The sequence below is a fragment of the Idiotropiscis lumnitzeri genome, chromosome 3, assembly GCF_059441095.1.
Source record: "Idiotropiscis lumnitzeri isolate Australia: NSW breed Sydney's pygmy pipehorse chromosome 3, RoL_Ilum_1.0, whole genome shotgun sequence".
Classification (NCBI taxonomy): domain Eukaryota; kingdom Metazoa; phylum Chordata; class Actinopteri; order Syngnathiformes; family Syngnathidae; genus Idiotropiscis; species Idiotropiscis lumnitzeri.
The window spans coordinates 30,817,351-30,844,636 of NC_142393.1; the positions used below are offsets into that span (position 1 = coordinate 30,817,351).

General features: G+C 40.1%; 1 protein-coding gene across 2 annotated transcripts; it reads right to left on the reverse strand.

Moving 5' to 3' along the window:
* larp4aa (La ribonucleoprotein 4Aa) lies at nt 1–25,317 on the reverse strand. 2 transcript variants are annotated; one of them, XM_088291004.1, is made up of 17 exons: nt 24,711–25,317; nt 17,512–17,629; nt 15,346–15,510; nt 14,399–14,480; nt 14,171–14,307; nt 13,991–14,094; nt 13,764–13,874; nt 12,161–12,214; nt 11,879–12,088; nt 9,376–9,476; nt 9,209–9,250; nt 5,133–5,351; nt 4,984–5,038; nt 4,733–4,891; nt 3,522–3,649; nt 3,218–3,443; nt 1–2,026 (listed from the first exon to the last, which is right to left on the reverse strand). In XM_088291004.1, the coding sequence occupies exons 1-17, from the start codon at nt 24,825–24,827 to the stop codon at nt 1,631–1,633; spliced, it is 2,424 nt and encodes an 807-aa protein (XP_088147130.1). In that variant the 5' UTR covers nt 24,828–25,317; the 3' UTR covers nt 1–1,630. The 2 variants fall into 2 exon arrangements, with proteins under 2 accessions (XP_088147130.1, XP_088147131.1); XM_088291005.1 differs by lacking the exon at nt 9,209–9,250.
* Between the last annotated feature and the right edge of the window lie 1,969 nt (nt 25,318–27,286).

Here is a 27,286-nt window from a genome sequence, read left to right on the forward strand (position 1 = left end):
TGCCAAATCAAAATAATTTATTTTTTTTGGTGACAATTCTTACAGTTCTAGGATTGTGTCTCAAACATCTGTTTGATCAATTAACTATATTTCCTTTTACAATCCCAACCCAAAAAACCAAAATCAACGAAATAAGCCAAACATAAAAAGGACGGGGCAGGGGGTGGTGGTCATTTCTGTCTCAAGCAAACGCTTGCAAAAATCATTTCACATTTTCCACGAGCAGACGTATTTGGACATTAGTGCATTTTTTGTTAATTGAAGTCATTGGTGAAAAAGAATGACAGCTCCAGTGATTGCTTATTCATTTACTGCACCGCCACACCCAAAGCGTCAAATATCATCTCTCTATGCTGGCATGTTGAACGATTCATCGTCACAAAGCAGGACTCCATTTGGTTTTGTCAATGAGATTTCACATAACTTCGGGGAAACCAGCCTACCAAGATTGGGAGAAAAGCCTTGCGCAACAAATTATAATAAATATTTAAAAAGCAATACATACAATGAGTTCAAACCTCAACATTCTAAAGTTAAGCAGTTTTTATCCCCCCAAAATTAAAAAACAAAAAAAAGAGCCAGACTCACCCCTAAAAAGCACAATCAGGCGGATCCCTGCGGTCAGAACCTTCCATACTAACTATTGAAATTTCCCACACATCTAGTGAAGGGTTATAAGAGCTAACAGCGCAGCCAACTATTCTGCTATGGTCTCTTCAAAAATCAACTTTTGCTGTGCCAAATCATCCGCCTGACCCCGACAATGATATTCGGCGGACTGTATGCTAGCGGGCCGCCATCTCAGGCAGCTTGACAATAATTATTTTACATCCAAACATAGCTGAGCCCTCAGCGAGCAAAACACTGCAGACTCCGACGCCATGCCGCCGCTTGAGTGCGGTCACACATCCCGTGAGCGCCAACGGTCTCATATCGTCCCTGCTACACTAAACAAATATGTAAACAGAGATCCTGACTTGATGATCAATGTTCTGAATCCAAAACGATGAAAGGTTTGAGATAGAAAGCAACTGTAGAGCAGGTCTTGCAAAACTTGAAATCGGTACTTTCTGATATTTGCCCGCCGCAACTTTTAAGCCAAAAGTGAAGTGGGATCAGACAAGCTTCCAGTCGGACTTTCTGTGCCTCATGAAACCGGTGCGTCAATCATTTTGTTTGAACAATCAATGCAGAAAACAGTCAACCCCTTCAGTCATACTTGCAAACCAAAGCACAGCTCAATGTGTGTTAGTGATATCTCTGTATATGTACATGTCATATGCATGTTCTCCTCTTTAGTGCATATTGTTCTTCAAATCAAAAGTTGGTAGAGGGCCACATACTGGGCGCCAGCATCCTACCTCTCCCAAGGCCAGCACAAATGAGAGCACCTCCATGGAAAATCAAGTCTTTTTACCCAAAAAAAGCCTTTTTAAATCACTTGTTTCAGTACGCCAGCAGTCCTTTCGCCCACAAGTCTTGGATGTGCTGCCATGTGGAAAAGTTCCAGGGAAAGGTAGCTACCAAAATGTTGTTGCTTTTATGTTTATCATTTTTATATAATTAGACATATATCCATGTAGATTTCCACACATCTTTTTTTTTTTTATTCATAGAGTTTAGTTTTTCTTTACTTTGGCGATACTGGTGGGATATTCTGCTCTTTGCCAGCGTGCCTGTAAGCTCCTTGTGGAGAAAGGCGTCGGGCAAGAGGCGGCCGCCTCTGCTCTCGGAACTTGAGGCCAGGGCCGGGGCCCGGGCCAGGGCCTCGGGGTGCGGCGTTGCGGTAGTGGCCCTTGGAGTCCCGCTCTCGTGCGGGCCGGCCATCTTTGGACTCTCGTGCAGCCTCTCTGTCGTGGCCTCGCTCCAGCTTGTCTCCGGCGGTGCCGCTAGCGCCGGGCTCTTCAGACTTGTTCACGCGCAATTCGCGCAAAGGTTGGCCGGCCGCCGCGCTGCAGGGGGCTGTGGGCGGAGGGTCTTTCGGAGGCCGTTGGCACACCTCAGCGTAGCTGAGTTTACGGGGCTCCTAAACAAGGGGGAGGGAACACAAGTGATCTTTAAACTAGTCAACAGCTAACTTGAATCAGAGATGGCTTTGTGTGTCCCAAAATGAATTTTGCCGCAGATTTAAAAATGTATTAACTTTTTAGGTCTTTGAGATATTTCCTTTTTGTGTGTTTAAGTTTGAGATTTTAGCATGCGTCGTAATTTGGAGCTATGGCGCCTAAGGAAAATTAAAGCCATCTGTTGCTGAACCTAACACTTAATCTATCAATTTTAGTAAATACATCACTATATTAAATATTGTATTAATATTCTGAAAAATTGAAAAAAAATTAGGCAGATTTCGATCAGCACAAAAAATCTAGAAAAGTTTACTTGCATCTGTGACCCATGCAATTCTTCATAAAAATAGAATTTTACTCATCTATTTTTTCCAAACTGAGGTCACAATTTGAATAATTTACAAAATCCAAAAAAAAAACAAACAAAAAAAACCCAAAAACCTTTTTCTGCCAATGACTAAGCTGCCCGGCTGGGCAAATATTTGCCATTTGCAAGCGTTGGCTGAGCTACGTTGTCTGAAACATCATCATGGCAAAGTCGCAAGGTAAGAGGAGCTGCATTGTGTTTTGTTGGATGCATCGATTAATCTTAGCTAACAACAAAATATTCTGACATACTCAGTATGTAAAGCTGTGGATACAGTGGGGGTTATTTTTGTCTGTTGCTGTGTCCGCCGCTGCATGCACAGATCTGCAAACCAATCGATAAGTGAAAGAACTTCTGCCTCCACCAGTGAAAATGTCTTTGGCTTTATGAGTGCTGGCTTTGCCCCACACCCCGAAAGCCATACTCGCCCAGCATTAAAGGGGTGTGGCCAAGAGTCACTCACTTGCATGGGGACCTCCTCCGTAAAACATGCTATTTCAACAAAGCAAAAAAATAAGGATTGTAATAAAACTGACTTAGGGGAAGATTTGTAGATTGTAGTTTGCTCTTTATTTTTAATAAATAAATATTTTGAAAAAACAAGTTTGTGGTTGATTAATTTGAGACTTCGAAGACTGAGTGCATGAGAGGGCTCTAAAGTAAAAAGGTGACTTCGGTTTCCTGTAAAAGCTGTAAATACCTTGAGAGCATTAAAGTAAAGTCGGAAGCTGGACGGACAGTCTCGTAAATAATTTGCTGCCACTTAAAGGTGTCAATTGCTCACCTGTGCAGGCGCAGGAACAGCAGCAGGAAGAGGCGGGGGCGTGCTGGACATCAGTGGGGTGGAGGCGGAGCCGGAGGCGGAGGCAGAGGCAGAGGCAGAGGCAGCAGGCGGCCTCCAACTGTGCACAGTTTGCGTGGAGGAGGCGGGGCTGATGGTGGTTTCGGCAGGCACGCTGGCAATCGCTTTAGAAACCGGCAGCTCCTGCTCGACCCTCTTCTCCCGAATCCTGGTGTCATGTCCAAACCAAGATGACTCACACCTCCAGCTGAGTTAAGTGTGGACTTGCTATGCGACCGTTACTTACCTCGGGGCCAGTGGTGCTGGTGGTTGTGTGACAGACTTTGCAGTGGTCTGGCTCGGACTTGAACATGCCAAACCATCCTCAGTGACTACAGCTGGGCTTGCACTGCTTTCTTTACTTCCCACTTCCATCTTTAAATGACATGCAAATGAATGTATTTTACAACTCATTACTATATAGCCATGCGACGTGGTACCTTGAAGTTTGAATGCCACGAAAGTTATATACAATTTAGGGAAAACTGCATCCCCAGGCTTGTGCACCCTTGTCATACGTGTCACAAAATCTTTAACACCTCGTTAGACCCAATTTCAGCCATCACATAAGTCTGTGTGCATTTTGCCGATTTCGTGAGAATCTTTGACAGCATTTGTGTTTAGCAATCATGTGCTATGTGAAGTTGTGGCTGGGGCCGGGGGGCAGTTTGTGTTTGCCGATGTTTACATGAATCAATAAATCTTTCATTGTCTTAAGCACTCTCGATTTCCACAAACTAGCCTCTGCTTCCGCTAACAGCTACACGGAGTAGGATGTCATGAACCAGGGGTCTTCAATCCTATTCCTCAAGGGCCGGTGTCCTGCCCTTTTCCACCTCTCCCTGGTGCAACACACCTGAACAATTGTTATCTAGCTTCTACAGACCTTGCTGATTATCTGATCATTTGAATCAGCTGTGTTGCAGCAGGGAGAGATGGAAAACCTGCAGGACACCGGCCCTCGAGGAACAGGATTGAGGACCCCTGTCATAAACCCTTTGGCAGCCACAATGAAATTAAACGGATCGTTAGTGATATTTATATTTTCACAGGAGTGTTGACAGAAAAAAAATCCATCCCAAACCATTTAAAAAAAAAATAGTGATAATGACTTGTATTGTGATACACTTTTTAGATAATGCCCAGTCATATTTTGAACTTTAGCCTCAAATTTCCCTTTTGCTCTGAAACACAAATGCCTTCAGTATACAACAAATACAAAGGGATTTACCTCTGCATTTCAATACTTTTGGTGGGTACTGTCTTGTTTGTTTCAAGGCAGTGCTGCCTCACTGCGGATAAGTGGCAGGAAGGCGTCTACCAGTTCCAGCCAACAGGTTTGACGTTTTAACAAAAGCTAGGCTGACCATTGGTCAACGGATAATTGATCTCAAGAGTAACTTGAGTAAGTGGTGAAACTTGAAAGGTACCACTCTCAATTACATTTTTTTCCCCTACCTTGTCTCTGTACAAACCGCGAACAACATCCGACATTCTGTTCTCAAGCACGGGCTCCCCTTGAGTACTGATCACACAGCCAGGAAGAGGAGGGAAATTGGTTGCAGCCAAGTCAAATTTGGGAGGAGACACCTTAACCTCGGCCAGTGGTACGGGCCTCTGCGGGAGTACCGGTACAAGTACATGCAAGCAACTGGTTATCATCAGAACAATGGCATCAATGTGACAGTCCAATATTCAAGAGAGTGTACCATTATTCGTTCGTCTTCTCGTCGTCTACGTGTCCCTCTGTAAGTTGTGTTCCGCCTGAAAGGCAAACAGTCAGTCAGGGCTTACAGCTGAATTCAGCACCCATGAAAAGGAGACCCACTAGACAAGTACAAAACGAAGACAGGGTTACCGTCCACGTCCAGCCATGCTATTGTCATCGTTCGGGTCCAAGGAGGAAGACGAGGAAGACAGATGTGAGAACATGGAGCTCAGGTCAGAAGCCGCCTGCGCCGTGTTGCATGGGACAGGCGGCTGTGGACTGCGCAGTCCCGTCAGACTCTCGAGAGGGACAGGGGCGATGGACGTTGGGGTCACCTCGTTCGCCCTCATGGGGGGCTTCACATGGTTTCTACGGCAGAGGCGCACATCAATTATACACGTGGCATGTATTACAGACATGAACACTTGCTAACGGGTAATTTCTGATTTTCAAAATTGACACTACTCAAGTTGAACCAAGACAAATTCAACACTTTGTAACAACTGTAAGGCCACATAATTTCATACTTTGATAACAAATCAGAATGAAACATTTTTTACAGTAACTGAAGCCAGCAAGTAAAAACATTTATGAGATGTTCCAAAGTCACGATGCACTTTATTTCCTCATCGTTGGTGGGAGCAACAGGCCTTCCGCTGCGTGGTTTATCAAGAATAGATTACGTTTCAAGAAACTTGCCATGAATAGTGTAAGTCTTTCTCTTTCAACGCACTAGAGCGACGCAACTGCCTTAAGAATTTGTTCACGTCGACTGCGTGACCAGCTTCGTATGTTTTGAAGGAGCAAGCTTTAGCGGTGATTAGTTGAAGTAGTTACAGAACCTTCACTGCATGTGTCCAAATGTAAGACTATTTTTTAGAGCAATGCAAGATTTATTCGTGACAGGGCATGGTCTGTACAATGTGTACAATAAACGAGTACGAAAAATACTAGTATTTTTGGGGAAAAAGATTAATTTAAGTTAATAATACTGAAATCGTTAAGACTCAAGAACTCTACTTTTATATATGTTTTTAAGGACAATCATTTGGCAAAAAAAACCATTTTTCAGGGATCAAAGGACATAGACAACTTTAGCAATAAAATTTCGGGACATAACATTCCGAAAATTGATGTTTTTGCCAGAACCAGATGCATCCTGATGTGTGAGACTATTTTTAAGGTAAAAAATGGGATGGTTGATTGGTGGCAGTTGCAAATGTAATTTAACTGTCTTGTGGATGGTCAAATTAAAGTCTGTTTGCACACAGTTTGGGGAACTAATTTGGGAATATGTAAACCATAATCTTACAGCGTGTTTTAAACAGAAGGGGATTGTAGCATACACGTGTGCTTATGATTGCCTGAAGCAGTAATCAATCAAACTCAGAAGAGCACATGATATGCATTCAATCAAAAAGCACACCACAAAATACACTTGAGAGACCGATGATGAAACAAAACCAACCAAAAAAAAAAAATAACATCAGCATCTGATCTCAGCAGTCTGACCCTCAGATCTCATAATCTTAATGCTCATTGGGATGGACAGAGTGAAGTGCCCCACTTTGTCAAGGAATGTCAAAGCGAGACAGCCAGCAACAAAGTCAGTCACTTCACACCTCCGCGTCCCTCTATGCGTCATGATTTCATCACCGGGCCTGACTGGAGGAGATCTGGACGATTTTTTTTTAAAAACAATCTAGGATGCAGTTTTTTTCACTGAGAAACTGTTTTGAAAAGAATAATTCAGTTTAAAATTGTGTATTATACATTATCGCTACTGACGCGGTGTTGTAGACTGTTAGTTTGTCTTTGCAACCGCTTCCTGGCCATGTTAATATGAATGAAAACTAACCAAGTGAAACAACTTATTTAAAATTAACTAGAATTATTATCTTTGTCAATTAATTCCAAACATGTACCGTATTTTCGCACCCAAAAGACGCGCCGTGTCAAAGGGCGCAACACCTGTTGAGGGCGCTATTTCTGTCTTTGTAACATATACTGGACGCACCGCCTGACAAGACGATAGCACAGCTGCTGTTAGCATAGCATGAACTTGGCAGAGCTGCCCACACTGACACAGCCGATAGCAGCCTACTATGCCCCAATAACATAAGCAATCACCCCAGCAGACGCCAAGTCTCTATTGACAATAGCTGACATTGACAATGGCTCAGGCCAATATTAGGTGCATTGGCAATAGCCTACAAAACAACGTCAGGGGAGGGACTTGGCTGCTTACCACACTCCTTAGAGTCACGGTTTAAAAAAAAAATAAAAAACTCATCATACAAGCAAACAATGAAACATAGAAATAAGATTAACACAAACATGTATCTCTCATGCCATCAATATACCCAAAAAAAATGAAAATAACACAAAAGCCACTCAGCCTTAGCTAATTCAAGCAATGCATTCTGGGAGCAGAGACCCACAATCCCATAGCTGTTTAGAGAGATTTGCATGGCTGTTTAAAGAGATGTGCTGTTATGCTTTGGACTTTTTGTCTGTTGTCTAAACCTGGGACGTTTCTTGCTTGCAATAACATAAATGATAAGACAGACTAAAACATTGTGGACAGCTGCCCTTTGTCCAGCTTTTTCCAACACCATCACCCAAACATTATAGTCAGATAGTGTATTTGTCACGGTCGATTGTAAACATGAACAACTCACTCTTTGCCCAGCAGGGTGTGCTAACATGCACTTCCAACAGCTCGTTGATGACAAGGGCTGATGGACGTGAGTGGTACTTTGTCCATTTAATGGACGCATCGACTGACAAGGCGCTTTGTTTGTTAAGGGGAATTTTTGTGACTTTAAAGTGCGCCTTATGACTGCGAAAATACGGTACTTTTTTAACTTCATTGTTGCACCTGAGAACATAGAATTGAAGTGCCTTGCAGAAAGTTTCAGTTTGTGTGGTTGCGCTATTTGTGACCAAGAGGAGAGAGGCCAGTACATCGAGCAATCACTGCTGTGTGCCCACCCTGACATACAGGTTCTTCACGGTGTAACTGCGCTTTGAGGAGTGACGGAGACATTGTGTTGTTAACATTCGCAGAGATTCTCAGAGTTTACTTCCTGCTGATGTAATAATGCAACCGTCAACCCCACAACGTCGCCATTTGTTGATGCTGCAGCTCCCACTGCCGTCATTTTAACAGTTCTCAAGCGTCATGTGTTGTTACTCCGTTTACACAGATTAAACATGTTCCTGGTCTTTAACGTTTGCCGTTATTTGTATATCATTCCCATGCTGCCATTTTATTGGGTTAAAAAATATACACATATTTCACAAGTCCTAATTCCTGGGTTTCCAAAGCTACCACTGTTCAGCAGTGGCCTTGATTCTCGAGAAAACGTTACATCTGTTTTAGGATGTTAACATGTCCAAGCGCGAAGCACAAAGCTCTCTGTTCCTCCCTCTTCTTTATCTCTCTCTCTTTCTCTCCCTTATGCTCCAGCGAGCGAGCGAACAGGAAAGGGGTTGTTTGAAGAAGCAATTGAGAGCATTTTAAGTTGCGTTTAATAAAGAGATTCAATAAATGCAGCCATCTCTACAGTGCGATGCCGGTCCAAGTTCATCAGTGAATTTGCCTCATGTGTCAAGAGTCTAGGAAGGTACTATGGACTCCCAGCATGCTTTGCAGCATTAAGGAGTATAAATAGCATTTAAAATGCATGTTTTGTGTCAATTATATTTATTCATTATTTGTTACTTTTTCATTAGTTTTTTTTTTATTATTTTTAGTGTGTGTAACTGTTTTTTTGGTGGACATTACTTTCAATGATACACTTACAACAATAACTGATTATGAATTACTCGCAACTTATCATCACCAGATAAAACTGTGTCGTTAGGGTGAGCTGCAACTTTTAACACATTTCTCAGTACATCATAGTAAGTGCAAAAGAAACTGCGATATAACAAAACCACGGTGAAAAAAATGAAATCAAATAAAATAAAATAAACACACAACTAAGGGGAAAACAAATGGGTGGTTACAATTAGAATGAAAGGGAAACCGTTAGATGTTGTAACGGGGTAAACAGCTGTTAATAATAAAAAAAAAAAGCTAATTGCCAAAGCCATATTTGATCGCATGACTTAACTAATTATTGACCATTTACTGGTACATGACACCAATTCATACACAAGGGGTTGAATGGAAAGATGAGAGGTTGCAATGAAGCTTATTGTGAAACATTTTTTTGTACCTGAAGGCATTTATAACATTCTTTCTTGAATAGAGGGGGACACTGTAGGGATAGCAAGAAGACAGGGCGTAAGGAACAATTCCCTGCTGGGGTCAAAGTATCTCATGGTCATTCACTTGATGAACATTCGCAATGTTTCATGAAACAAAGTCAAACGGGAGCCTTACCGATTTCTGTTAAAAGGTCGAGTGATCGCAAGAGAACCAGATCCAGTTTTGTAGTGCCCGGAGCCGTAACCATTCACAAAGCTACTGTTGGGAAAAGGTGCCTGTAGAGAAAAGGCAATTTATGTATAGAAATGAAAACAAACTTGCATGAAACAAATGTGTAACAGCAAAACAATGTAGCGTTGTCATGTGTCAGACTTCACTGGAACACTAATACAAAGTCAGTAAATACATCATCTCCATACACCGGAATCTCGAACTCAACAAATGGATGTCTTGTTTGCAAGCTATTTATCTAAATGTGTTAACTACATTATTGACTGTGAGTTACATAAATTAGTGGGCTATCTATTTTTTGTGGTATAGGAAAGCTTTAACATAATTTAAGTGAAAGTTGTAATTCATTCCATTGTTCACCTTAGTTTAGATTATATATAGATATATTTACATTATATATGTAATTTAGGTCATTAATGCTCATTTGTTTTTCTTAGTTTCACTCTGTCATTTGAAGAAGTTTGACTCAGAATTTGGCATGCTGTTTGTTTCCACAATTTCGCAAGTTAAAAAAAATCAGAGAGAACAGTACATGAAACTTGTTTTCGTAATTGTTTGTCTTTTATTTTATAACCTGCCTTTGTTTGTTTCGAACATGTTCAATACAGACAAAAAAACTGTTGGATGGAGGAGAATGGCCGTTCTACATGAACGGGCAATACATAAAAATTCATGTAGTGAATGCTGTGATCTTGTGCGTCTCTGACCCTCAGATCTCATAATCTCATGGTTCATCGGGGTTGGAGTGAAGCGGCCAATTTAGAGAGAGAAAGAATAGTTGAGAGAAAGAATAAGATAGAAAGCAAGAGATAGAAAGAGGAATGAGGACCATAGCCAGTTACTTCACACCAGACACCCTCCATGCGTCAGGATTTCATCACAGGGTCTGACATAAGCATTGACACAGTGACTATTTATGCTATAATTTCACATTTGTCCTTTTTCTTAAGGACGTCGGGCATAAGAGAACAGTTTGTTGAAATTGGCATGAGATGAAATCACATTCTAAGCAGAGACTATTAGTGTCAGTCAAAGCACTTTTGTTCAGTTTCATGATTGTGAGATGATGGCCAGCACTACGGTTTATATAATAATAATAATAAATGATAATGTTTCGCTGAAATGCGGCGAGGCTTTACAATATTTCATGTTGAGGTCACATCAATGGCGCACATCATAAATTAATCATCGATCTCTGGGGCTGAATTACTACGATTTATGATCATATTGCATTCAGTATGTTCATAATGTCCAGGCCAAGTGGATAGTTTACACTTTACACGATTTGAATCTGCTTTAATATCACTTGTTTAGCCCCAAACCCATAGTTTGGTGAAATGTTTTGAACTTAATAAACAATGCAAATAAAATGTAACATTACATAAATATGCCCAAGAGGGCTAAAGGGAACATTTGATAATTTTATAACCACAATGTGTGTGTGTGTGTGTGTTTGTGAACCTGGGTATGCGTGAGCGTGTGTGCGTTCCAGCCCCTAGCTAACTTTATTGAACCACCACTCTTGGAAGATTATCATTTGAATTATTGAAAATGCCACAGTTCGGGCTTTAAGAAACACGAAAAAAGAAAAAAATTAAAATAGAAAACTGTTGCAAATGGACAGAATTGGCTTTTTTTTTTTTTTTAAATGTAATTTACATGATTAATATTTTTAGAGCAAGTAGAAAACAAATAAGCAATTTCTCAATTAATTCTGAGGAAAATCTAAAACAAAACCATTACACCACTACTACTTTGTTGCACCACATCCGGCCAGCTTGAAGACTCTGTGGCATGGATTTAACCAGCTGGTTCCAATTTCCTGTGATTTCTATTATCAGCTTAGCTTTGCAGATTGGGGCTTCGTCATTTACCATTTTCTTTCATTTATTTGAGGCAGGTCCTGACTATTTGCAGGCCATGACATTACAGAAGAAAGGTGTGACCCATGCAGCGCCATTTCACCAATGACTGCGGAAATGTGCCTGTTTTCTTCGTAAATCTCATTGCAACAGCGCCACACAGCAGCATCACTTTCTATGTGTTTGAGTTAGAATTTTGTTGTTGTGGTTCTTTTTCTTTTACATTGAATAACATTTTCTCCTTTTTATTGTATTTTTTTACATGTTCAAAATAAATATAACAGATTGTTTTGTTGTGCATTTTTCTTGAAAATGATGATTTACGTTCTTGAAGTTTTACAATGCCCTGCGTTATTTAAATTGACACCGCTTGTGTTGGAGTCCTGATTCATGTCAATCCACGTGGTGAAACAGCTCTCCAAGGTGTGAGCGCTCCTATTCAACTGCTGACGAAATAGTAGTCGTGTTTCTTAAAGCCAGAAGAGTGGCATTTGAAATAAAAATTGTTTTGTGGAACATCCATAATTGGCAGCAGTGATTTTCTCATTTTTGCTTGGGGTTGTAGACCATGCGGCATGTCTCACCAAAGGAGTTTCAAAGTACGGTGCCGGCGAAGGGGTCCAGGTGGGAGGCACGATGCCGTAGACGGGGTACTGTTGCTGGGGGTAGACGTGCTGCATGTAGAGCGGGGAGCTGTACTGGGAATGGCTTTGGGTCTGCTGGGAGTAAAGACTGCTGTCCATGCTACGGTAGCCATTCTTTGCAAAGAACGTGTTGATGGCTTTTATCCTGGCCTGTCAACAATAAACAGAAAAACAGTGAAACCAGGCCTTACTGCAATGACAAAAGAAAGAGCTTTCACTTACCATTATGGGTTTTCCCTGAAATGTTTTTACTTCCTCTCGCAAGTACTCATAAGCCTGTAAAGAGCAACATTTCAATGAATTGCTTATGAAAGTAGTGCTGTGCGATATAATATACTGTATACCATTGGGCGATATTAAAACATCTGCTGTACGATATTACCCTCTATTATTTTCACGTGTGAGGAACGGGTTAGCTCTTTGGTGCAGTGTGCGTGCGATCAAAGAGTATGCGTTTGGGAGGGAACAAGAGTGGCTTTAGATGCCCTACACCTCAGACATATAACAACATTGTATTAACATGTTATTGTTCTATGGATGGCCGAGTACGGGCTGCCAATGCCGGACACTGATGAGGCAAAAAAATGAATAAATCTGACCGAGTTAGTCCTCCTCGGCAGTAGTTGGCAATACATTGTAGCAGAATGACACATGGGCGAATCACTACACCAGAAAGGTCTTTGAAAGGCTCAAAATAACTTTTTTCTTTAAGGAGCATTTTTGTTAATCAATACCATAATTTGTGGAACAACCCTGTAATATTGATTACAAATGTATTGATGGGCATCACGGTAACCAGAAATAAGAATTTAATCAAACAAAAATATGACAATAATGGGGGAGTTGCAGGGAGGCAGCTATTGAATATTCGAGTATTTGAGTAAACTACTGAAAAATAAATAGACTAATCATTCAAATAAGATATTTTTTCTTGATTAAAGAGCAAGTACAAAAGAGAAAACATTTTATCAATAACCAAATGGTTTCCTGTTTTTTAATACATATAAAATACGCTGTTTCTATTTCTTAAATTCACATCGTGCATAGCAGCAGACTATTTTCTTGTGTTAAAACATTTTCCGTGGGGCAACTGCAAACACAAATATTAAACTTGCAATTCTCGTCTCAAAACAGACAAAAAAAGAGCATTCCTTAAATTAATAGCCTTTATCCAACTTGACTTGAGTAACGAGCATTTTAGCAAATAGGTTCATAGCTGTGTTTATATGAGCTAAGACCAACTGAGAAGGATTAAGAAATATTCATTATACTACTCAAAGTTTTTGCGTGTTCAAACTAAAATGAAGACAATACGTAGTTCGAGAAGTATCTGTACTCAGAGAATATTTGTATTGTATAGGGTTGAAAAAAATTATATTGAATATCCCAAATGTTTACATCACATACACCGCAAATACTAGTTTATGGCAATGCTAACGGAGTATGATGTAAACAACATTGTACATTACACTGAATTACAAAGTACACGACAAGTAGTGGAGTGTAGATTCGTCGAAAATTGGTTACTTGGTTAACTACCAGTTATTTGAAACGGTAATGTTTGTCATTAATTGTATTCCGATTTATTTTTTGCACATTTTAATGTGTTTGCTATAAAAATAAATTTGTATTGTACTGTATTTCTGTACAAAATGTGTTTTTATAAATAATTGGACAAAGGACGCAAGAACATTGCCATAAAATTCTGGTAATTGCAAGGAAAAAATACAATATTTACGTATTAATTTTTGTAGCTATATTACAGCACTATGTTGTGGCCAAAAAAGAAAAAAAAAAAACAAGAAAAAAAAAAAGGAATATTTACCTGCTGTGCATCAGTGTCTGACTGGAATGTGATGTACCAGTTGTTGTTGTGTGCAAACTCAACGCTTATCACCTTCGGACAGTTGTCGCTGTTGAACAGTGACTCCACTTCCTTTAAAACGGAAAAAAAAAGGGAAGGAAATTAAAAACCAAAAAACGTTAAGGTAAAGAGTGGGTGTCAATGCACGTTGCAAAACCACACCATCTCAGTGGCAATTTGACATTTACCTCAACAGGTGTGGTCTCAGGGACCTCCCGCAGGATGATAATGCACCGTTTGTGGTTGGGACGAACTTTCTCCCCCTTCTCATCCACTTGTACCATAGGTGATGCTGGAGGGATACATTGTCAATTGCAATATTCCTATGCAAACATTTCAGCATGAAACGATTGAAACATGCCACCTACATCTCAACACATCCAAAATGAGCTCCATGTCACTGGTGAGAACCTTGATGCCATCCATGCTGGCAATGGTCCAAATGGGGACAAATTGGTCACTGTCCATCTGGGACATCAGGTACAGATCCTTTGAGAGGTTCTCTCTAAAATGTTAGAAATAATAATATTTATATTGGATCTAACTCATTGAATAACATCTACTTCCCAAATTAGGTCAGGGATTTCAACTCTTACCTCGAGAAATAAAACTCAAGTTCTTTTTTCAGAGACTCACGTAGATTCTCTGTAGAGATTGGCTGATCTTCTGTTTTGGCATCTACAACACAGCAAAAAAAAAAAAAAAAAAAAGAAATCAAAGGGAGCAATGACAACTGAGGAGGGGAATGAAACCCCATTTTGGAACGATATCTTTCACCATGTATACAAGCAAACGTGTGCTTTTTATGTTACTCTGCCCTCCCTGAGGGCGCTTCAAGCGTTTTAATGGAATCAAAGGGTGGTTTTACAGTATAATTTAACAACAAAAAACAATGACAGGTTGTATATTTAAATACAAGACATAATTCATTTTAGAACCATCAACCGTAAAATACCATTGACAAGCCAAGAGAAAATTAGCATCGTGTTCCAGGAGCAATATTCCTTCAAATAACGAATAGTCACACACAAACACCTGAAGATATTCAGTCAAGTAAAATAGCAATAGTCAAAGCCATATATATTGTTCCTCATCTGTAACAAGTTAGAACACAAATAATTTTTTTATCTTAAGGGTGCACCGCACTGCCCTTAAGAGGCCAAAGCGCACACCGCGGGAACAGTCGATTTATTTTATTTATTTTTTTATTTCAATAACATTAATATAGTATTTTACTTGGTTACCAATTTATTTTCTGGTTGTTCTTTCAAGTTATACTTAAAGTTCAGTTTGTATGGCACTTTGATTACATTACTAACGGCATTTTTTAACAAGTAACTAGCAACTGTATGTATGTATCCGATTAATAGTCAGATGCGATGTGATGCCGTCAAAAATGTTGCTGCAATTAACATTTGCGCTGGGGTAACCAAGAAAATACCAAACAAAACACACTTCCGTCATAAATAGAGAGACCCCTGTACATGAAAAGCAAAGGCTTCATCTCCATGAAGGGTTGTATTTATGGGACGGTGTGACAAACCTGCAGTCCCTGCAGTGGAGAGCTCGGCAGGTGAAAAGGCCAATTCTGGAGGGTCCATTCCATTGACTGCTATCTCAGCTGTTGCTGTGCCGCTGCTGCTTTCGTCCGGGCTTGGGAATCCCACAGTGTACGGCTTGCAACCAGCGGACGGCGGCTCAGCGTAACCTGGGAAGCGTTACATTCAGTCAAGTGACACCTTGGGCAGGAGCTTTTGTTGTTTTTCTGTCAAGCCCCTTAACTCAGACTCGCAGCCGGGTCATTCCATCAAATTTCGGAAAATCTTCCTACTTGACTATGTCGCAGCATTTCTTGAGAAAGATCTAGCATGAAGATATACTTGGTGATGGGGAAAAAAAATCCAAAATATTAGCTCTCTAGTGTCAAGAGTTTTCTCATGAAAAAAATAATTGAAGGATCTGGTGGTTTTTGGCATGTTACTCTGAAAAGCATTTTTTAAACTGCAATATCTAGAAAACTATCAACTGTAGCCATCAAATATTTCAAATAGTCAAGACATGGACTTATTTTTTTTCAACAATTATAAAAAGAGGTCAACGCAACTACAAAAAAGTCAAATAACCGGTCAATATAAATATCTAATAACTCTAAAAACTTTTTGTACATATTAGGGTTGGGCAAATGTTTTTCAGGATAAGCATTTCATAACAGTCGATAATTATTGATTTTTTTTAACCTATCGAAAAAAAACAACAATCCATTGTTTTGACACAGCGATTTAAGAAATAAAATCCAAATGTTGGTGGGGTTTTTGTGTTTGTTTTGGTATTACTTAACCAATCCTACTATTAAACAGCACAGCAAGGTAATTCAAATCGACTCCAAAGACTTCTATTTCGACAGATTATAATCTTTATGCTCCCTAACCAATTGAAGCCTCTCATTACATTAGATGGGATGAAATAATTTGTTGTCATCAACAGAGAAGAGATGTTCATTTGAAAATTTGTAAAATGAGATTATCATGAGATTTTCCGTAATGTAAAATCTTTCTATGATGAAATCAATTTTATCATTTGATTTTTTTGTATAATCTATGTGTATGTACATACATAGTGTGTCAAAATGTGTCTTCAATATTATGCCATTTCATATGTTTGTTCATGGTTAAAGACACAAAAAATCTGCTTTCGGCATGAACAATTTACATTCGAGGACTTGTTGCCTTTGTAAATACGATTTTGGTACATTTAAATGCATTTATCAAGTCTTTGGTAAAGGAAAAAAGACAATGAATTGCCCTGCTGTGATGTAAGGCGCAAACTATTAGGACAGGCAGTACCAAAAAATGGCCTTTCAGGCTTTAACAAAAAGTCACAGGGTGAAAACTCGGCAAAACACCCTCCCTATTTTTCAATATGACATAAAAATCAATTTGATCTTTCAAATAAAGTAAGTTTAGACCTGGTATTTGGTAGTCTTCAAGAAGATGGCTCCGAGGGGTAATGAATATGTGTTAATTTCCTTTTCTGAGCCTTAATATGTGTGAAACTGATCAAGAAGAAAGAGCATATTTTGTAGCTTGTTTAACCAGAAATAGGGTAAAGAAAATGATAGAAGTCTTCATTCTGCAAAAATGGGACCCTCGGACACTTTTTCCATTTTATTTTGACAAGTTTTGGAAGATGTTTAAGTACCTACCATACTAGGTTTTAATTTAGCTCCACACCAGAAAATTCAAAATTTCGAGGCTATTAGCAAAAGATATTGACTGCCAAAATTTTGAAGGCTACAGGTGAGACAGTTTTCAAGATATTGCCATTTAAAAAAGGCTATTTAGAAGACAAAAAACATCTCAACTACTCTGCATGTAATGATCGTCCATAAAAAAAATATTGACAATAGAGACCTCATATTGGGGATTTTGCGTATTAAGTGTCTTTTTACTGGAGGCATTTTAATGAAATGACACACAATGACCCGTGCCTATTATCGCTACATCATTAACTCATTCACTATCAGCCGAGCGAAAAAAAATGGATCTTTGACGTATTTATCCGTCAATGGCAGTGAGTGAGTTATGTAAAAGAGAACCTTGTGAGGAGAAGCGGATCAGATAATGGATGGATGGATGAAAAGCGAAATCAAGACTATTTCTGTAAAGTTGACTAGCTGGGACATTAGAATTAAACTAAGACTTAAACTCACCATCGCTGATGTCCGGAGAGGGCCAGTGGGGGCTGTTGGTCGCCACCTCACTGGGGGTCACAGGCATCTCCTGCCACACCTTGGCATTTGGGTTTAAACTGGTGCCTTTTGATGTGACCTTCAAAGTAGAATAAAAAAAAAAAAAATCACATTTTATGTACTGTAGTTGTGTGTGCATGCGCACACGTGTGTATGAAGAGTTAAACAAATGGCTCACTTTTTGTGATTTGACTACCGTATTGTCACAACCATAGGACGCACCTAAATGGGCACCTCATAATGTGGACTGCCTTATATGTGAACCGAGTTTCAAAAATCTGTACATGTGTGACTTTCATGAGTGCTCTGTTTGACTGACTGGGAGCTTTGCAGTGTGCTACCACCTTCTGTTGGAGACGATTTGAGACTACATTCAGTCGACAACAGACCACTTACGTATACGTACCATACGTGCTTGAGAAAGCTTCAATAAAAGGGCCGCTGTCCACAACGTCTTAATGTGTCTTATCACTGATGTTATTGCAAGCGAGAAACACAACAGGTTAGATTCACCTTTACACAACCGGTGCTGCACAAAGCACACCACTCATGTCATCTCTCTAACCAGCCATCTGATTGGATGAGGCTGAAGCACTCCCAGAATGCTTTGTGCATGTTTTATATTATTTGCATTTCTTTGTTCCTTGTTTTGGTCGTTTTATTTTCTTGCTAGTAAGCTATTCATTTGATGTTGGGTGATTGTTTTGGTATTGATGTAACATCATGGCCGTACATAAAATAGTGACTTGCTTACATCGGCATTGTGTGATCAAGCGACTCTGAAGCTAATGTGTCTGCTTGCACTGCTGTCCGAGTGCGAGACTGACTGATTGGCAATGATGAAGGGTAACCTGCTGCGTTTGATACAGAACATGCCCAGGACTTTGACGGATTTGTGGATGAGGACTGATAAAAAAATAACCTGGGTACATTGTTAAATACTTCAAAGTACACGTGCTTACACTGCCTTTTTAAAAACATGCTGGGGGGAGGGGGGTCAAGAGAGAGAGAGTAAGAAGTAAGAGAAAAGAAAAAAGAGAGAGCGAGTGAGAGTGAGAGCGAGAGTGTGAGAGAGAAAGACCGGAAACAGAGGGAGAAAGAGAGCGACAGAGAAACAATCTCAAATCTCATGGATGCTGCTTTCATAAAACTCGGAAATAACATACCTCAGAAAATCACAAATCAACAAGCATAATCCATTTTGTTTGAATATTTTATTTAGCACTGTAAATTAGTATATTCTAATAACCTAGCTAGGTTATGTTTTATTGTTAGATGTTGCCGTTAATGGCTTGTGGCAAATGCGTCATGTTGTACTTTAAGTAATGCTGTTGTGAAATGCGCTGTAGAAATAAAGTTGCATTGTACTGGATTGTAATAAGATTTTGCGTGGTCACGTGCTCTTGCTATTTCGATGTCATCCATCCATCCATTATCAATTACGGGTCTATAAAAACTGTGTTTTGTTTTTTAATACACGAGAGTTCGCTGACTAAAGCCACAACAATTCACGCGACAATCAATGCCACAATAGATGCTACATTATGTTAGCGTACCACAATAGGACATCGCGTGCGGTTCAATCAGACACACACAGCAGCATGTGCATGCTAACTACAGCTAGGTTTCCAGACACGAGAGTCTGTCGTAAATTAAATTCGGCATCAGCAAAGCTTCCTTTTTGAGGTGCTTGTTTATCAGTGCTGTGCTGCTATGAAAGGGAGGTTTACATTGTATAAAGTAATTGTGCTAATGCAGTTTGTTTCCAGCAAGGACATGAGAGAGCAGCTGTGGGTAACATGGCATTGCATATCAATCATTTGATTTTTATTTTTTTTTTTAATATATATTGATTCATATTTTGAGCAGTTTGGCGTTATTAAATGGCGATTTTTGATTTATCTTTTTCTCCCCAAAAATTATACTTGACGGCAAGTAGTTTTAAAATAATAAAGAACTGCCCCCCTCCCAAAATCTCTTTAGTGTCTCAGCATTATTACAGTAATAGTTTTTGTTTTTAAAGGTATAATGGCATCTTATGTCATGTTTATAAATGTCACTGTACATTGTGAAGAAAATCGCAAATTAAATCAAAATCTCAATATCTGTCAGAAAAATCGCAGTACATGTTTTTCCTAAAATCTTTCAGCCCCACTTTGAACAAGTATAACAATAATATCAGATATACTAAAGGCAACTCAAGCATTTTGGCACATACACCGGCCCATTTGTCGAGTTATGTTTCAGTGGGTTCATCGGAGGGCCAAAATATGCATTTTACGTCAGAAAGAGCGATGCAAAACCGCTAATTTGAAGTCATGTCGTCATCTCGCCCATCTCTACATCGCGACCATGTTACCAGTGGCGGCAGTCCAATCAAAGGAAACCAATAGAATGCTTTAACCTTAGCTTAGCATTGCTGCAAGCATCCATCACAAAAGCAGCGTGTCATGTCTTCCTATTAATAGCGATGGTTGTTTATTGGAGCAAGTTCACGAGTGTTTTTTTTTTTTGCGCAGCCTTGCTCCATGACATCTGTAACAGAGGTGAAAAAAGGAAGCGCATTAACATTGCGTCTCATTAGACGGAGGATAGATTTTAATTGGTCAAATCGATCATGTCCGGGCGCAGACACGTAAATAGAAGTCAACCCTTTTGCTTTATGGGCAGCATGCGCCAGACAGCCGCGATAGCTCACATATGACAGGTTAATCATCACAGACACTTCTTTCTATTAATCTCCCACACTGCCATGCACTCCTACCCACAACGTCAGGTTCTTATTTTAACCCCATGAGGCGAAAAATACGTTTGATACTTCCCTCAAAATCATATGAAAATGAAAACTCCCTGAACAAGCACACCCAATGCAGCAGGCATTAATTACAATGTCGCCATCTAAGCTTATTCTGAATTCCTCCGTTCTCTTCCGCTCCACTCCCACTGACCAGTCAAATTGTAGCCTTTGTGATTAACAAATTGCATTTTCTCATATTGCAATTAATCATTCAGCCCTAGCATTAACAGACAAACCCTGCAATTGAACTGCGCAAGTGTCCATTGCACACATTCAGTCTGCAGGCTTCAGCCATAACATTTTACGAGTCCTGAGACTTGGCTAGTGGTTTTGCTGCGATTCAAAATATGAATCGCCATTGTATGACATCGCAAATTACATCTTAAAAAATGCAAACAAGTTTTGCAGTTGTATCTTTGTTCGCAACAAGCAGCAGCGGCTAAAACGGATTGGTTATTTTTATAGAACGCTAAAAGAAGACAAAAAAGGAAACAATACCGCAGCAAAAACTTAAAACATCAGTAAAAAGCAGATAATAGCAGAAAGCTAAACAACTTCAAATTTGAAAACTTGTATCAGTTCTACAAATTACTAGAAGCATACTAATTAGAATACTTCTGTAACATTAAAAAAAATCAAATTTGAGCATTTGTAGGCACTTTAGAACAATTGAACATGGATAACATTTAACTTTTTTTTTTTTTTTTTTTTACACACAACTGATATTCCTATTTATTTCCAGGACCACACAAGTCTTAGGACACTAAAATTTTTGTTTTTCATTATTTAAGCCTTTGGCAAGTAGCAAATCTCATATAAGTCACCTTATCTGCATCAAGGGACTTTTTTTAGTTTGAGCTTGAAATGTCAGATGTGTTTATAAATTATAGTGCAGTTTAAATCAGAGGCAATAGCGTGGCCTTAAAATTATTAGTAATCACAATTGTTCAGCGCATTTTCAGATCGAACCAAAACCATCATCTACGCAAAGTTGCACTAATATTGCAAAACTATTAATATAAAAAGAAATACTTGAAAACAAATGTCAGTCTTATTGGGCAGTAAGCCTTTTTTCAAATGTAAGAGGTCTTAAAATCAGAGTATAGTAGTAAATTAGGAAAATGTACTGTGCTAAAGAAAACTAAAATAAATTTTAAAATATGAATCGCCATTGCATGACATCGCAAATTACATTTAAAAAAAATGGACATTAGTTTTGGAGTTGTAAATGTTTGCAAGAAGCAGCGGCTGCCAAAACAAGTTGGTTATATTATAGAACTTTAAAAGAAGTAGTAAATTAGGAAAAAGCACTGTGCTAAAGAAATCTAAAATAAACATTGCATTGCATTGTTATTTTTAATTTGTTTTTTATTGAACCCTTATCCAAAACTATTTGCTTTTCTTCACTAATATGCATAAATTAAAAGTAGTTAATTGATTTACAAAATCAATGCACATGGTACAAACAAAAAAAATCCTTACGAGAACAATATTCGGAGGAACATACTTTTCTGCAGAATAACGTAAAATATTGCTACAAACTTAATTATGCGTTTTATTTTTATGTAATGCCATTGAGGGCTTGTGGCAAATACGTTCTGTTACTTTGAGTACTGGGATTTCCCAGTATGACGCATCAGTCCATTTGCGAGAGAGAGCGTGTGACGTCTTTCTCCTTCAATGTCAAACACGAACTAACACACACAGTTTTGGTTGTTAATAACCGTGAGTTCACTGACTAACACCTCCTTAATTCATAGTAGATGCCACAATATGTTAGCGCACCATAAAGGACATTGTGTTAGTTTTAGTGTTACAAAGTTACATCAGATGCACACCGTAACATGTGTGCGCTAAAAACAGCTCGCTTTCAGAACGACTGAACGTGTCAGAAATGAAATCAGGCATCAGCCACAACGTGCTTCCTTTCTCAATGATCGCGCGTCCCCGTCGTGCTGCCATGAAAGTGAGGTTTGCATCTTAGGTTTTGTGGTTGAAATGTGGTGTTAAGTTAGGACTCTGTCGCTAACACCAGGTAGCGTGACGCTTTTTACCCATAATGCTTCAGTTTACATCGTGGATGACCCAGATTAATATTACGACGCATGTGTGTCCTGAAGAGGCATACAACCAGCGGGTAAAAGCGCGAGACAGGGCTGTTTTGAGAGAGAAGAAATGCTCCAAATAAATAAATGTATAAATAAACGACTCGTCGACTACTTAAATTAATTGTCGACGATTTGTATTGTCGAAGTTGCTGTGATTATTCGACAAATCCTGGCACCCCTAATAAACACAAGGAGCAGTTCTGCTTGCTACAGTAAGCTGCCTTGCCTTGAGGCTAAATCTAATCGCTCCCCAATTGTCACATTGTAGAGGGAATTTGTTACTTGAACGTCATATGGCTCCAGAGATAAGTAAAGTTAATGATAACACTGAAAGGGAAATTGTAATAAAAGTAAGAAATTTGTGAGTGCTAGTGTGTGCGCTTCTGTGTATGTAAGCCACGTCATGAAAAGCTAAACTCAACTTTATTTATAGAGCATTTTAAAACATCAACCGCTCCATACAAAGTATCGTGCAAGCGTTGATGGCAGAGCACTGCAAGTGAAAGAAACATAGCAAAAAATTTCACTTTTCCATCGCATATAGAATGATTATTTGCTAAAAACAAAGTTTATCACTTTGAACATTAAATATCTCGTCTTTGAACATTATTTTCAATAAATTGTATTCAGTTTTAATTTATGTTAAACAAATCTTCCGAACCTCATAAGAATTGGGTTTGTATGACATGGTGCGGTCAAGGCGAGTAGGCCGGCAGTCAACATGGCCACCAGCAAACCTCCCTTTGATTGGCTGGCAGTGTCTGCACTTGTTAATAAACACCATAGGGTTGGGGTGCACAAGTCTTATCCTTGAGAGCCCCTATCGACCCTGTTTTACATCAGGATCGTTATAAGAGTTTCTCAGGCCTTGGTGATGATTGAATCATGTGAATCAGGTATGTTGGAGCAGCATACAGATTCTCCTGTGAAAGCATGTTGTCATCAGGTGACCTTGACCATTTTTTAAGGTCATTGAGGGACAACCTTTCCAGCACCCTTTGCACATTGCGTCATACGGTTCTGGTGTTGTATTGTGAATATTTTATGCAAAACGCTTTAGCAATTAGAAATATTGTATTTGGAAATTAATAGCCCACATTGCTTGATCACAAGATTATTCTTTTGACTTAGGTAACTGCATTAAATAAAAGGGGCAATTTTATTAACTTCAAGATTGAATAGCTCTGGACTGGCTTGATCAAAGTTGCCAAAGAAGGTAGCTTTTTTTTCAGTTATACGGCGGGACACGTGATGAAACCGTTTTAAATGTAATTTATTCATTTTAGGAATATTTTCCAAGTACCTACTGTATAGTATATACAAGCAAAATATGGCGTTAATGCAGACTGTTCACTTGGAAATAACTGAGCCTGATCAACTGAGGTACACAGAAACGCTATACTATGATGATAATGTATGTATTACCAACAACAAACTAGCAGTAATTTGGGTTACTGTACTCGTTGTCCGTTGACATTGTCAGCGGCCACCTGCAATCAGAGGTCCCAGCCCTCCTGGTCGGAGCAACCCACTCCAGGCCTGACAAGAACAGCTGGTCACAAGAAAGCACGTCTCCTCCCTGTACGCCATTTAACGACATTATCGATGTAGTCGTTACCAGATTCGCCTCTGAGTGACTGACAATGCGTACCTCTGTGTCACAACCAGCCAAGTGGAAGCGAGTCAGCTGACTGAGCTGCGTAGGCCGGGTTCTCTCGACGCATGTCACAGCTGCTAGCTAGCCTAGCTTTAGCCACATGACCGATTAAGCTAACGTCAAGGTTCGGGGCGAAGGAACGTTTAACTTCAACGAGATAATCATCAACGTTTGTGGCATGCCGAGTGTGGGAGCTCAGTTGAACCCATTGAAACCCCAAACAAACCCGTCTATCATACACGCGGGGCGGCTTCATAACTTATTAGCTAATGATTAGTCAGCAAACGACTTAATAAGCTTCCCGGTGGGCAGCTAACGTAAAGCTAGCTATCCATCTGTCGCAAGTTGGGTCCGAATGAACTCTGTTGAAAGCGTGCGTTGACGAGACTGCTTGCGCATTGTAATCGAAATCACGATCACAACGAGGCAACGTTTGAACACTCACGAGGACCACCAAACAACCGACAATTTTTGTGACTTAACAGGATTGATCGGGTTAAATTTAGCAGTTAGCTAAAAATATGGCTCATCATGCAGAGGTCCCGATGGGTCGCGATGTCGTAACGAGCTACATGGTTAGCCAGCAGGCCTCACTCACCATGCCGCCTGACCCTCCCTCGTTCCTCGGTGGAGTCTCGTCCTCCCCACCGGTCTTCGGTCCGGGATCAGCCTCCTCCTGCAGCAGCGGCGGCTCTCCGCTCTGGTCTGAACTCATCAGCCGCTCCTGACACACTTCCACCACCGTCGCGTTCTCCCGACCCCACCGGCCTGCCTGGCACCCGCCTCCTCTGCCGGCCGCGTTCACCAGTCCGCCGGGCAGTCTGTCCCCGCTGCTCAACTGGATGGTCCAGCGACGCTCTGGAACTAGCTTACCTCGCAAGGTAGCTAGCTAGCGGTTATGCTCCGGACCTAGCGTGCTACGAATCAATGAAGCGGGCTAACGGTAGCTAGCTCAATAAGTCAAACGTGTAGTGTGTGCCGCGACGCTAATAAAAGCCACAAACTGCAACCATGGCTCCTTGCACGGTGCAGCGTCCTCGGTCACTTTGTCACAAAGCACGATGCTCAACTACGCATTCCAGACTAGGCGACCGGAGCGGACATTGGGGACACGCACCTACTCTCGGCGCAGGCACACAGTCCGCCGACGTCCCGGCAACCACTGCGAGTTCTCGGTGACCTCTGCCACAACCACTTCCGTTTCCGGTTTGACTTTAGTAATTTATCGAGGCCCCTAACGTATATGTACTCTATGTACAGTATATATATCTATAACTATAAATATCTTTGGCTATATCTATAGATCTCTGTATCTCTCCCTCGCTCCCCTTAGAGAAAAATAAATTGATAAATAGATATAGATATATAGAGAGATATATCGCTATTGATACGGCATATTTATATATTAGCTATGTGTTGATGAAAAGTACAAATCAACTAAATAAACTGTCAGAAGAGCTTTAAATAATATAATCCACTAATTATATATATATATATATATATATATATATATATATATATATATATATATATATATATATATATATATATATATATATATATATATATATACACATATATATATATATATATATATACCAGCAAATCTGGTCCTCAGTCAGAAAAGAGAGTGCTCGTTCCGGGTCAGGGCTGAGATCCTTGCTTCAAACGGAGAAATTTAATTATTCACAACCAAAAGTGAGGGCAGGATGGAGCGTGAGATTGACAGAAGGATCGCTGCATGATGATCGTCTGTTCTGATGCGGACTCTGTATCAGTATGTCATGGTGAAGAAGGAGCTCAGTCAAAAGGCAAAAAAGGCAAGGCTCTCAATTTAGATCTACATTCCTACCCTCTCCTATGGTCACAAGCTGAGTGAATGAAAGAATGAGATCCTAGATGCAAGCTCCTGAAAACACTTTCCTCTGAAGGTTGTCGGGGCTCTCCCTTAGTGATAAGGTGAGAAGCTGGCCTTGGAGTTGAGTTGCTGGTCCCCCACATTGAGAGGAGCCAGATGAGGTGGCTCAGAGATCTTGTTAGGATGCTTCCTGGATGCCTCTCTCCTGAAGTGTTCTGGACATGTGCCACTGGCAGGAGGCGCCAGGGACAACCGATGCCATGCTTGACAGTCTATGTTTCCCGGCTGACTTCTGAATGCATTGAGATCAGGAAGACGTGGCTGGGGAGAGGGAAGTCTGGGTTTCCCTGTTTGAGATGCTGCCCCCGTGAGCTGACCTGACCTGACCTGACCTTCATCCTAAGTAGTAGAGAATGGATGGATGGAAGAATGGACTACCGTAAGACTATTGTGCACAGACTGGTATATATAAACATTCATATGATTAGTCACGCTGGGCAGTAATTAGTTTTGGCTCAGTAATCCAGTATTGTTGTTGAAGTTCATAATAGGGCTCCACATCTCCAATCAAGTGCAATTTCCTGCGCACTAATCTGCCTGCCTCAAGTCTTTGTGTACTTTTCTATTGATACAGAATGCCAAAGTCTAAAAACTTCATGTCTAAACTAATCTAGATATTTACACTTAACAATGTAATAATAATATTACATTTTATTTCAAGGCGCCTTTTTGTCATTCAAGGTCACCGTACAAAACACATGAATCTATGAAATAAATAAAACTAGCAGGAAAAAGACGAAGGATAGCAGTTAAAATAAATTTAGATAGGATGCAATTACAGAAATGGTTGAGAGTTATAATAAATAGGCTTCTTTAATCAGATGTATATTGAATTTTGACTTGAAATGAGAGAATGAAACAATGTGTCTGAGGTGGGGTGGGAGAACATTCCAGAGACGAGGAGCTGATCGGCTGAAGGCTGCTCCCCATTGTGGTTAGACATCCAGATGGGACTGACAAGTGTAATGATAAGGATGATCTGAGAGTACGGGAATGAATGGGAACATGGAGGACGTTGGACAGATATCGGGTGGGGGAGGTTTTGGATGGCCTTGAATGCCAACAGGAAGTCTTTGAAATGGATACATGACTGGATGGGTGCCAGGGAAGCTGATGGAGAACAGGAGTGATGTAGTGCATGGACGGAGTTCTGGTGGCGATGCGGGCAGCTGATTTGACTAATTGTTATTTATGGAGGGCTTCGTGTGGGCGGCCAAAAAGAAGGGAGTTGCTGTTATCAAGACTGGAAGTGACGA

Excerpts from the sequence above, each read along its gene's own strand:
- larp4aa (XM_088291004.1), bottom strand. The coding sequence starts at position 24,827 with ATGAGTTCAGACCAGAGCGGAGAGCCGCCGCTGCTGCAGGAGGAGGCT. Across the intron at positions 12,215-13,763 it reads CAGACACTGATGCACAGCAG|GCTTATGAGTACTTGCGAGA; the intron begins GTAAATATTCCT and ends TGCTCTTTACAG. Across the intron at positions 12,089-12,160 it reads TTCAGGGAAAACCCATAATG|GCCAGGATAAAAGCCATCAA; the intron begins GTAAGTGAAAGC and ends TATTGTTGACAG.